Source organism: Phyllostomus discolor, chromosome 2, assembly GCF_004126475.2.
Source record: "Phyllostomus discolor isolate MPI-MPIP mPhyDis1 chromosome 2, mPhyDis1.pri.v3, whole genome shotgun sequence".
Classification (NCBI taxonomy): Eukaryota; Metazoa; Chordata; class Mammalia; order Chiroptera; family Phyllostomidae; genus Phyllostomus; species Phyllostomus discolor.
This window is the reverse complement of record NC_040904.2, coordinates 59,605,277-59,618,585: the sequence shown is the minus strand read 5'-3', so window position 1 is coordinate 59,618,585 and position 13,309 is coordinate 59,605,277. Positions and strand designations below refer to the sequence as shown.

At 41.3% G+C, this 13,309-nt stretch overlaps 1 protein-coding gene across 1 annotated transcript; it reads right to left on the bottom strand.

Moving 5' to 3' along the window:
* Window positions 1-352: 352 nt before the first annotated feature.
* LOC114488107 (transmembrane 4 L6 family member 4-like) lies at window positions 353-12,550 on the bottom strand. The gene is made up of 5 exons (XM_036015922.1): window positions 12,377-12,550; window positions 11,551-11,640; window positions 6,212-6,348; window positions 1,073-1,247; window positions 353-370 (listed from the first exon to the last, which is right to left on the bottom strand). Exons 1-5 carry the CDS (start codon window positions 12,548-12,550, stop codon window positions 353-355), a joined length of 594 nt encoding a protein of 197 aa, XP_035871815.1.
* Between the last annotated feature and the right edge of the window lie 759 nt (window positions 12,551-13,309).

Genomic DNA, 13,309 nt, shown 5'->3' with positions numbered 1-13,309 from the left:
TAAACATGTGGATGTACAAAGAAGCAGTGTGGCAGTACATGTGATTTTATATATTTTCACTTTGGAAGAAAAAATTTTGTAAATTTACTTTGAATCTGCTTGAATCAATTCCAAAAGGAAGTCAATTTGAAAGATTTAAAAATATAATGTAAGGGGCAAAGTATTTCTCATTTGAGACTAACGTAAAGCTCTGAGTTGAGCTAAGCTGGCTGGAAAGGAGAGGAAAGAACTGGGCCCTCCCTGAGCTTCGACAGTTCGGACACAGACAGAAACCAACGACCCCAAGGACGGAAGGTTAAGTTTAATGTGTCTTCCCACATGCCACTGAGTTAGAGAAAGTCATCACAGAGGTTTAAATTCGTCTATATCCCTAAAAGGTAGAAAAATTAATTATAATATTATTCTTTTTATTTTCTTGCTTCCCTTTTTTCCTTCTTCCCTCCCCATCACTCCTGTTGTACTGATTAATATCCCCATTTATTGGTTACTTATATTAAATCCTCAGTGACTGTTTTTCCACATGTTAACTATTTCTTTCATCTGGATCATAAATTTCATCAAAATACAGGTTATACATTGGGGAGTTCTGTTCTTTTCCAGAGAAAAGAAAATACCCTGAGGTATGTTCAATACTACTACCTGGCAACTTGAACCCACTGTGTAGCTGTAGTTAGGAAGCGGTGAGAACATTTCAGCTGAGACCATGATGTGTTACTGCTGACAGTATGTGCCTATGACAAATGCTGACTCCCTGGGGATTTTCACATGGCATTATTGTACGTTTCTATACGATATACAGCACTTTGTCTGCAGGACTATGGTCAACTGGGAGTGAGACTAAAAATTTTGGTTAACTTCAGCCTGAGTCTGTTAATACACACAGAAAGTAAAACTTCTGGGTTTCAGTAACACTGTCTCAGTTTCCCTGCGTTGGCAGAGGGGGCTGCCTGGACTCTTCAGCCTGGCTCTGGTTTTCTGTAGCTGCCACCTCTGTACCATGTCATCCCACTAGCACTGCAGGCCAGTCTTGGCTCGCCCATCCTGAGAAGTAAGGACCAAGACCTCAGCTTACCTTACAGCAGTTTATACACACGGTCCCCAGGAGGCCATTGACCACCTGGATGGCACAGAGAACTATCTGGATCACTGCTACGACCAGCAGGATAGAGAAGAGGTTCAGATTCCAGGAAATCACATTCTCAGGCTCCAGGCACTTGCTCCACAAAGATTTGTCAGTGAGGTAATCCCTGTCGGGAGCATAAGGAGGAAAGGAGACATCTACAAAATGTAGGCAATACCCTAGACTACAAAGTCGCCATAATAATTTTTTTGCAATACTTTCCATTCAAAACCTAAGTTCAATAAGAAATATATCCCATAATATTACTATTTTTAAAAACAATACCTAACATTTTTATTGACTATATTCTATGTGTTAGTGTGTGTTCTACATACTTAACACAAATACACTCTCATATTTCTCATAGAAAACTTATGGTTATTTTCTTCCTTTCCATAAGTAAACATACTGAAGCACAGAGTGGTTAAATAATTTATGTATAGGGCACACAGCTACTAAGTGACATGGTAATTTTTGTGAGTTGGTCAAGAGAATAGGTATATTCAATATCTATTAGGGAGCCTGGAAATGAAATACTCCAGGAGGAGAATGTCACAAATGTTCCTGGGCTTTACCTCACCTATTATCATTCAGGACTACTTGGAATTTGACAAAATTCTATCACATCTAGTGGTCAATGGAAGCCATGTAAGGGACGACTGTGTTACATAGTTAAGAGGAAAAGCTTGATTTTTTAAAGGACTTCTAGCCAAACTGTGAATTTGACTAAACTGTATTTTTGTTAACATGTGGGAATTCCACATACAAAAATATTTAATTGATAAAAAGCACTAAATGATCTGCTGCCTTAATATATATTTTACAAAAACTTTGAAATAGGAGCACTGTAATATATTTATGAATTCTGTGTATGCAGTCCACTGCATATAAAGGGTATCATGCTATGAAGGAGAAATGTGCACTATGCCGTCTTCAACAAAAAGCACAGGGAGTGGGTCAGTCTTTTGGCTTATTATTATTGCTTGTCACATTCTAGAGCCACAAATTGGTCACACCTGTTTCCTTATTCCCCTCTATCCTCTCAAGGCCTCAATGGGAACATCTGTCTGCAGGTGGCTACTACAGCAACACCCGCCTATTGTTTTTGGGTCTTTTTGATGACTCTGTTTCTGATAAATTCTTTTTTTTTTTAAGATTTTATTTACTTATTTTTAGAGAAGGAAGGGAAGGAGAAAAAGAGAGAGAGAGAAACATCAATGTGTGGTTGCTGGGGGTCATGGCCTGCAACCCAGGCATGTACCCTGACTGGGAATCGAACCTGCGACACTTTGGCTTGCAGCCCAAGCTCAATCCACTGAGCTACGCCAGCCAGAGCTATGTTTCTGATAAATTCTTTAGCAATCAGTACACACTTATTTAAATATGCTCTGTGTTAACATTTGAAAAATCTTTGCAATGATGGAAGATGCCCTGGCACTTAACAGAATCAAAGGAACAAAGAAACGAACATTTGTTCCTAATTTAAAAATAAAAGACTGTTTATAGCATTGATTCACCTTTCCACAAGAGCACAGGTTCTAGCTGCGCACTAGCTGTGTGACTTACCTGTAAAATGGGAATGACATCCTCTATGAAATCAGAGAGTTACTGTGAGGATTAAATGAGTTCACACTAGAAAGTGCTTAGGACAGTGCCTAGCATAGAGTAAATACTCAATAAATGCTGGTCTTGTTATAATGTCACTTATCTGAGCTGTCTGATCTAAAGGACAGAACCTGGTATTTTGGATTCCAATGGGCATGGGTTTGAGTGCAAGCACTCCTCTCACGAGCTGTGAATTCCTCATGCAAGTTACTCACCCTCCCCACCCCTTTCCCCAGGCGGTATTGGTTTCTTCATCTATGGAAAAGGCTGAAAAGAACCTCTCAATGGTGAGAATTCACTGAGATGATACCCCTTATGAATTGCTGTGCAAGAACTCTTTTCAATAGTATTTTTAAAACTTGTCTCTCTGTTCTGCATTTTTTCTTACAATTTTTAAACTTGTAAAACTGTACACATTTTTGCAATACTTTCCTATACAGTTTTTAAATTTGATGATGATAAGGAGTTGCATAGAGAGACAATATTTTCCAGACACGCTTGGTAAAGGAAAAGACCCTGAAATGAAGGGATTGGCAGTGCTTAGTTCTTTCCCTCTTTTGAAAAGTGTGCAGTGCTGGGATGACAGCACCCCCTGGTGGTGAGATTGGTAAAATGCTGAGGCAGGAGGAACTTGGAAGCATAGGCGAAGTTTAGAGCCTGCAGGAATCCTCAGTCCCACTCCTGCTGTTGCCTCACCCCTCGCAAGCCACCACGGATGGCAGTTCTAGGTCCTTCTTCTCTCCCCTAACTCCCAGATGCTGAGCCTCTCTGACATCCCAGCAATGACTGCTGTGCCCAACCTCCAAGCCCAGGTGAGAAGAGCTCTCGTATTTCATGGACCTGGGGACTAATCCTGTTTCCTCATTCTGTGAAGCAAGGGGAGCTGGGGCACTTTATAGCCAGCTGACTGAGTCAGAGTTTTAAAGCATCCCGTTCTTGTGCAGGGCATTTCCACCCGAGCTGCCGTGATCCTGTCAACATTGGAAGGGAGTGCCATGCATTTCACTCAACTCACTTCCTGCAGCTGAAGGAAGGATCAGGGGAGCCTGACTGCTCAGCCTGGCCCCTCTGCCTGGCTTCTCCAGGTGCCACCTCCTGCTCCAGCACAGCTCCTGATGCTCCTCCTGCCCTGCGCTGCCTTCAGTGCCCCTTCTATGCTTCTCAGCACTCTGTGTCACCATCTGGCCATTTGGGCAGGAGCATGTCCCCTGTCTCTGTCCCCAGTTCCAGCACAGGCAGTGTCAGTAACTAACAGCAGTTTTCAGGGACCTCAGCCTGCCCCTGTTCTGGGCTCTGGGGCAGCTGCTTTATATCACCTTCTCCAGACTGACCAGGAGGTGCTGCCCCCCTTGGACAATGCCTGGCAGGGAATCACCTCCCGGAAATAGGTACTGAGTGAATGAACATACACCACGTGGAGATTAAGAAGTTGAGGCTGGAAATGGAAGTTCCTGGGTTCGGCCTTAGGTCTGTCTGATTGGAAAGCCAATGCTCTTAACTATTTCACAAGTCCCTCCAATGAATTATACCTCATTAGCATATTGGAAGTGTGATCTATCGATAAAATACATAAGTACATGTATAATAGTGTGCCAATCAAGTTTTACTTCTGCCACGATAAAGAGATTATTCTGAGTCTTCATGGGAGTGCTCCAAAAGATCAAATTAAGTCACAAAATTATTAATGATATGCCTGTAGCTAAATTAAAAAAAAAGAGTTTCTGCTCTCTGAAGTGAGCTAATGGGAGCTGGGTGACAGTCCCATCACATCACAGGCAGGTGTGGGCTTGCTGGGGACATGTGGCCCTTTGTCAGAGACAGGAGAATGTTGTGGTACCTTGTTTGTGGCTCGGCATCTGTTGTGTTTCCTTTCTCCCTCCTTTGTTTTGGACAGATTTACTCTAATTGATTTTAAATTGACCAAGGATGATATTATTCACATACCTGAATAAATAGTAAAACTTATCTACACTGCACTGATGTTGTTAGAAATAATAAGAAACAGGTCCTTGAAAGAAGATGGATTCTGTAGCTCACAGCCACACCCCCAGGAGGGAGAGAGAGAGAGCCATCGGAGTAAGAAACCTCAGGAGATGGCTCAGCCTTCTGATGTCTGGATGCCATTCTCAGGCAAGCCAACCCCATAGCAGTGCAGCCCCAGCGATCCTCTCTAAGAGGAGAGGGCTCTTTACTGTAATACACATTCTGAATCACTGCCTACAACAGAGGCCTTGTATTCCTGTTTAACTATAGAGAAGGGTGGGGATGATATTTCATGTGAAACTTGTGAACACATCAAGTCCTCAGATCATAACAGAACCACTACCACCATATCCCCTGCCAGAATCCCGCCCTCAGGTTCTTTAGCCTCTCACTATAAGTTAATAATATGGATTCCAGTTAATAAATTGATATCCAATAGCTTTTCTAGCAAAGACCTCATCTTCCACGTGCAGGAGGACCACCTGCCTTTCCTGACCCTCCACATCTGTCAGCGACCGTGCTGGGCAGAGGGGCTGCTGTGGTGAACAGAGCAGGAAGGCCCCGCCCTCGCAGAGGTTAGAGGCTACCCAGCAGCATCCGACAGACTGTGTGCGTCCACGGAGCTGTCCTTTGTCTGTGATCTGCAGGACAGTCACTACCCGTGTGGCCACTGAGGGCTAGGAAGATGACTAATGTGATTGAGGATTTTTAGATTTTACTTCACTGAAATCAATTTAATGTAAATAGCTACATAAGGCTACTGGCGACTGCATTGGACAGTGCAGTGGAGAGGCAGAGAATGTGTGACACGAAAGACTGAGCCTGTACATCCTGCCTCTGCCCCCAACTAGTGGGCCAACTGGGAGCAAGTCAAATTTATTACGCCTGTCTTGGCAGGAAGTAAATTACCTTTTGGGGTTGTTATGGATATTAAATTATAAATTTTTTTAAAAAGAAAAGAAGAAAGTTATTTATAAACTACAAAGTACCTTGAAAATATGAAGGGATTTTAATGAGTTCTATTAACATAAACTCTCATGGAGAATCTCTAATGTTTCCAGTGTCATTTTCTGTAAACTTGCACCTTAAAAATGGTTTTGTTATAGACAACTTGAGGTATTAGTGAAAGCTTTGAGCTCTGTTAGTGAATAATCATTCTTGTTTTCTATTATAGGATTTGCAGTGGAACCCAATATTCTATCAATATTATTAGTTGTCTCCTGTGTCTTGCTAATAAATTTTGGATGTGTGTGGAAACACCACAAATCTCCTTCACTCGGGCCAGCTGAGGTGCCTGCCCTCTTTCATTATTGCTCCTGTTCTCTGTCTGAACATCAGTTAAAGGTGAGATTAGAGAGTGAGGTCTTGTGCAACTTCACTCCAGTCCACGACTCCAACTGTGCCTGAAAGAGCAACATGCATGAGACTTGTAAATTAAGATGATGGGACATGTGTAGCTTCTCCCCTTGTAGTGTCAAGTGGGCATTGCAGGGTGTACTTTACCCGTTGTGGAAGGGGTAGCCCCATTTGTTATTGTCCATGAGGCATTTAGGACCCTTCCTGATTGAGATGAATGAGATGATGAATGAGTACCCAGCACCCAAGAATCCAATCGCAGCATATATTATAGAGGAGAACATCTGAAAGAGAATAAGAGAGACAGCCTGTAGTCAGGCTCTTAAGGTGGTCCATATGTTGGTCTTAACATACTTGACCAGCCCATTGCTGAACATGGTGGCTACAGGGTTGTTACAGGCAGGAGTCAGTCTTTTCAGGGGGTGGGGCTTCTGGGGTCTCAGAGAATGATTTTGGTGTCATGTACCATGCAAGTTCTGCTGTTGAGAAAGAGTAGAAGTCTAGAAATTCTCCTCATTGGTTGTAGTTATATTCCTTGTGATTGAAGTGATTGAGCCCAGCCTCTCTTCCATATGGTAGCAGCTTTTAAAATATCTGCAGACATTTTATATCTTAAACATCTCTCATTTTATATATTCAACATCTCTCCACCCTTACACTCTGAAAGTTTTCTCTTCTTTGGGTTAAATAAGCCCAACTTTCCATTTCTTCTTCTTCTTCTTTATTTTTTTAAAGATCCTATTTATTTTTAAAGAGAGGGGAAAGGATAGAGAAAGAGAGGTAGAGAAACATCAATGTGAGAGAGACACATTGGTTGCCTCTCATACATTCCCTGACCAGGAACTGAGCCCACAACCTAGGCATGTTCCCTGACTGGGAATCAAACTAGTGATCTTCTGCTTTGCAAGACAATGCCCAAACAACTGAGCCACACCTGTTAGGACCCTAGTTCTTTTAAATATTTTCATATGACAGAGATTACTTAATAAAATATTAATTGTACTAGCATCTTTCTTTTTACTTAATTAATTATAAATCCAAATAGAATTATGCAATATGAAAGGCAGAAATAATCCTGGAGCCCATTTGGCTGTCTCTTAGAGATGAATCATATTAGGCCTAGAGATGTGATGTTGATTCTAAACAGTAGTAGGAGAGTAGTGTGGAAACATTAATAATTTTAGAAATAGAAGTAGAAAATTATCACCTCTATTAACTTTACTTTGGTGACTTGAAGGTTTACTGCAAAGCACATGATTTTTTTTTTAAAGATTTTATTTATTTATTTTTAGGGAGGGGAGGGAGGGGGGGAGAGAGAGAGAGAGAGAGAGAGAGGGAGAAAGAAAGAAAGAAACATCAATGTGCGGTTGCTGGGGGTTATGGCCTGCAACCCAGGAATGTACCCTGGCTGGGAATTGAACCTGGGACATGTTGGTTCCCAGCCCGCGCTCAATCCACTGAGCTACGCCAGCCAGGGCTAGCACATGATTTTTAAAAAAAATTTATTTTAATTGTTGTTGCAGTACAATTTTCTATCTTTTAATCCCATCCCAACCCACCCACCCAGCCCTCCCCTCCTCTCTCCCATTTCCACCCATCCCTAGTTTTTTATCCATGTATCCTTTATACTTGTTCTTGTAAAACCTTCCCCTTTTCCACTGAAATTCCCCTGAAATTCCCTTTCCTCTTCCCTCTGAACACTGTCAGTCTGTTCTCTATTTCAGTGTCTTTGATTGTATTTTGCTTGTTTCTTTGTTTTGTTGCTTAGGTTCCTGTTAAAGGTGAGATCATATGATATTCGTCTTTCACTGCTTGGCTTATTTCTCTTAGCATAATGCTTTTCAGTTCCATCCATGCTATTGCAAAGAGTAGGAGCTCCTTCTTTCTTTCTGCTGCATAGAACTCCATTGTGTAAATGTACCATAGTTTTTGGATCCATTCATTTACTGATGGGCATCTAGGTTGCTTCCAACACTTGGCTATTGTAAATTGTGCTGCTATGAACATTGGGGTGCATAGGTTCTTTTGGATTGGTGTTTCAGGGTTCTTAGGATACAATCCTAGCAGTGGAATCAAAGCACATGATTTTAAAAGTCAGCAGACCCAGACTCAAATCTTAGCTTTGCTACTTTTCTGTGTGGTGATTTTGCATCATGAGTGTTTCCTCAGAGTCTGAGTTTTCTGATCTATAAAATGGGAATGGTGAAGCTTACCTAAAGGTCCATTGTGAAACCTGAGTTAAATGTCAGTTTCTTTCTTCCCTTTCTTCTCTGTGTATTACTAACAATCTTACTGTAATGCATATTTTGGAGGTGGGGTTTGGGAGTAGAGAGGATCTGATTGTGCCTGGGCATTTGAAATACACGTAATAATGGAGTTCCACTTTAGTTGGTATTTTTTTTCGTATCATATATAAATGTTTTTGGTGCAATTTTCTATGCAGCTCTGACCGCAAGTGCCTTATGAAGCCTGTCTGTCTTCCTATGTAGAAGTGGCCATTCTCTCCCTATCTCCCACCCCAGGTACTCTGACTGCCTAAACTTCTATCACAGCACAGTGCCTACATCACTTCAATGTTTAGCTCTTTGTGTCTGTCTTCCTTAACCATAGCACAAACTCCTTGAAGCCATGGACAGTGAGTTATATGAAGGTAGTTAGCATATTGGTTTATAACCACCTGTTGGATGATTTCAATAACTAAAGTTTCATATCATTCCCTGTTTAGAATTTTTCCTTAATTTTTATGTCCAGGGTGCCCTAAATCCATTCTCACCATCAAGAACATCTGTGAATATAATCTAGGTCATAAGTAAATAAAAATTTTGGTGAATTTCTTATGTCAGGATTGGTGTTCTTTTCCAAAATGTCTTGTTGAATAATTTTGGAAATTGTTAAATTACATAAAGTTAAATAACTTTATTTTTTTTTTTCAGTGTAAATGTGTTTTAATCAGATTAGCTTGGACTTTAGCTAAAAGTATGCATTTATTTATTTATTTAGCTTTGTCCTTTTTAATTTTAATTTTTGACACTATTACAGATGTCCCCCATCCCTCACCTTTACCTACTGCCACCCAGCCCCTGCCCCTACCTCCCCTGGCCTTCACTGCCCTGTTGTCTGTGCCCATGAGGTATGTATGTACGTTCTTTAGCTAGTCCCTGCACCTTCTTTCACCCACTCCCCCCACCATCTCCCTCCCTCTGACATTTCTCAGTCTGTTCCATGTACCCATGCTTCTGGTTTTATTTAGTTCATTAGTTTATTTTGTGCATTAGATTTCACATATTAGTGAGATCATATGGTATTCTCTTTCTCTGGCTTGCTCATTTCACTTAACATAATAATCTCCAGGTTTATCCATAGCAGTTGCAAAGGGTGAGAGATCCTTCTTTTTTTAAAGCTACATAGCATTCCATTGCATAAATGTACCACAGCTGTATTATCCCCTCATCACCTGATGGGCACTTGGGCTGTTTTCAGATCTTGGCTACTGTAAACAACACTAATATGAACACAGAAGTGTATGTACTGTATTTTTCTGTGTGTAATGTACACCCAGGTTTTTGTGCATGTTATACATGGGATTATTGTACCCATTATTATACTCATGGTGTGGAATCATTATATGCATGTATATGCACTCTTATTTTTTCTTCAAAAATTTGGGCAAAACAGTACACATTACATATGCACTTTCATACAGTAAAAAGTGCATAAAATACAGTAATCTTTCTGATTGGTGTTCTGGGATTATTAGGATATATATCTAGAAATGGGACCACTGAGTCAAAAAGTACTTCCATTTTTAATTTTTTGAGGAAACTCCCTACTGTTTTCCATAGAAGTTATATCAGTCTGCATTCCCACCAAGAGTGATATAGAGTTCCTTTTTCTCTACTTCCTTGCCAGCACTTGTTTGTTTATTTATTGATAGTAGCCATTTTGGCAGGTGTGAAGTAATACCTCATTGCAGTTTTAATTTGAATCTCTGTGTAGATCCCATTTTTCAGTTGGATTGTTTGTGTTGAGTTGTACAAGTTCTTTATATATTTTGGAGATTACTCATTATCAGATATAGCACTAGTGAATATGTTCATTCATATGATAAGTTCACTTCTCATTTTGTTGGTTTGTGGTTTTCTTTTTGCTGTGCAGAAGCTTTTTAGTTTGATGTAGTCCCATTTGTTTTGTTTTTCCTGTGTTCCCTTGCCCCAGAAGGGCAGCAAAAATATCAGCAAAAATATTTGTCTGAGAATTATCTGAGATTTTACTGCCTGTTTTTCCTCCATTTTTTTTTGTTTTGAAATTTACATTTGAATTTTTTTATTAAATCCATTTTGAGCTTATTCTTGCCTATGGTATAAGTTGGTCCAGTTTCCTTTTTTTTTTTTTTTGCAAGTACTTGTCAAATTTTCCCAACAGCATTTATTGAGGAGACTTTATATTCCATAGTATGCTCTTGCCTCCTTTGTCAAATATTAATTGACCATAAAGGTGTAGGTTGATTTCAGGGCTCTCTGTTCTGTTTCATTGATCTATCCTCCTGTTCTTGTGCCAGGTACCAGGCTGTTTTGATTACAGTGGCCTTGTAGTATAGTTTGATATCCAGTATTGTGATCCTTCCAATTGTTCTTTCTTTCTCAAGATTTCTGAGGCTATTCGGAATCTCTTCTGTTTCCTTATAAATTTTTGGAATATTTCTTCTAGGTCTGTGAAATATACCATTGGTATTTTAATAGGCAATGTGTAATATCTGCCTTGTGGCGCTGTCTAGGGCGGAGGGGTCAGAGAGGGACCACTGACGCTTGCTCATTCTTGCTCCACTTTCTGCATTTCCCTTGCTTCTCACAAGTGGGTCGTGCCCCTCAGGTGCTTATTTGTAGGTGAATGGGTTTGTGTATATTTTAGTACCCCGTGGGCCTCTCCACCAGACTTTCCTGTGATATGAGGAGTTTCTCCTGCTGCCTCAACCCCCATAGACTGTTATAGCCAGAGGTTTTTGAGTCTTCAGTTTCCTGCACTGAAACCCTGGGTCTCATGATCTGTCTTGCTCTTCATTTGTTCCTCCTGGATTATCTGTGTACAAATGTGGGATGGCCTGGTCCACCAGCCAGTGCCTCACCTGCATGGTCTGTCGCCTTTCCGTGTGTCTCCTCTGCCCCACTGCCTGGCTCCGCCCCTCTTACCAGTCTGGATGACTGGTTCCTTGGTTGTTTGGCTTCCATGCAGTTTGATTTTCTGGCAGTTTTGCAGAGCTGGGCATAGGAGGGGCCAAGCTGCACTCCAAGGCTGGTACTCATTCGCTATAAGTAAGAGGGCGCTTGTGTGTTAAAATTTACTTTTATTGTTACTTTCCATCCATAGGAAGAATTTCATCTCTATCCCTGCACCAGCTCTCCCTAAGTTTGGTTATCGTCTTCACCTCAAGATGCACAACACAAGGGGACAATGTACCCTGGCAGGTGTCTGCTCCCCTGGTTACTCACCGCAAATCTTCTTCCACAGCTCTTGGTGCCACAGCACCCGCAGCAGTCATTGTACTTCAGGTCCAAGAACATGTTAGCGGGGAAGAGCATCTGTGAGCAAGAGAAGCACCTCAGAATGGGTCTGGGATGTCAAAGGAAGGCTCATACCTGCCTGTGTGTATGAGGAGTGTCAGCTGTGACCTGGGACTTGGTGGCCAAAGGGTATGGCGAGTGCTAACAGAGTATAGCTGGTATGTTAGACAAGTGTTATTGACCATTTGGATGCTATTTGGCCATACTGCAGTTTCAATGCATCAAGATTTCAATATCTGACAATACGAATTTCCATTTAGTTGATGGGTTAGAAAAAGAAAACAAGTGTACTCAATTGTCATGAAAAGTACTTCTCTCTAAAGCAGAAGTTCCCAATCTCTATTAGGAACAAAGGGTAAGAAATCCTTCATGCATGAATGGAAGGAGAATCCATTGACACCTGCCTCTCTGGATGGTTTTTAGTCAATCAATTGTCTAGAAAGTGTATTTCTACCCCCCACTTTTAGCACTCCTAGCACCTTCTCTGGGGTGACCTTCAGTTTAGTTCCAGGAACTTAACTGACCGATGAGAACCGTCAGCCCAAGTTGAAATTACCTAGCAAATGTGGGGGACATGGCCTCCTTGTCAGGCCCTGATGGAGAAGAGAAAAATGAAGGCAATGCTTAGGCAATTAGCCATACAATGCTTAGGTTTTTGTTAGCAACAAAATATCTTGCAGGTCAAAAAGAGCCTGTTTTTAGAAGAATGCGATAAAAATCTCCTTCAGGGGGATTTTTACGGCTTTGTACTCACCAGGAACCCGCTCCCTAATATTCCTCCAAATAACAAAACCTCCTGGGAAAGGTTGTCGATGTTGCCTATCTCTTTTCCTCCAGGGAAAAATAGCAGGATGTTACACAGGAAGGCAACTGTGGAGAGGGAAAGGAGGGCGACCCCCAGGCACTTGGCACAGTTGTCAGTGCACATGATGGGGAAGTCCAGGACACGTCTGTGGAAAAGGCCTCTCGCTGGCTCCTTCTCGAGGTCTCTTCAAAGGTATTAGCCAGCGGGTCCTAGTAAACGTTTCCGATCTCAGTCTGTATTTTGGAGCTGAGTAGCAAATCAGCTTATGAACTGTGTCTGTGGAGTTGTTTCAGCTTCTCAATAGAGCAGAACCTCGATGGTGAAGGATATTCATATATTCTCCTTGACCTGAAGTCCTTTTTGATTTTGTACCTCATTTAGAGCAATCATTTTGCCATGGAGACCAAGTGTGTTCTACATACTCTGGTTTTATCAGGATAGAAGTTCTACCAATACAGGATTATGTGATTAAATGAGTTAGGTAATAGTAGCTTAAACAAAATGAACAGATTTCTTTACTTCAAGACTTCTAAGAACTTTGATATGTTTGCATGCATTGTGACTCATAGGCATTGTGAGAAAGGCAGGTAGCTGGGTGGGGTGTGTATGTGTGTGTGGAGGAAGGGGGATGACCTACAGAACCCACTTCATAAAATGCTTTGAAATTGATCCCTAGAGCCATCTATGAAGACAGCCTTTTAATAACATGGTGAAAAGAAACTCCTCACCACTATCTTTGAACATAAAGAGGGAGGATATGGGTACATAGAAGCTTGCAATTAAATCCTGAGATTATACCCCATGATGAGGAAGTTATTATGGGCAGGGCCTCTCTGCTCTTTCACAAAAGAACTCTTCATGCAGCTGTCACAGGAAAGCATG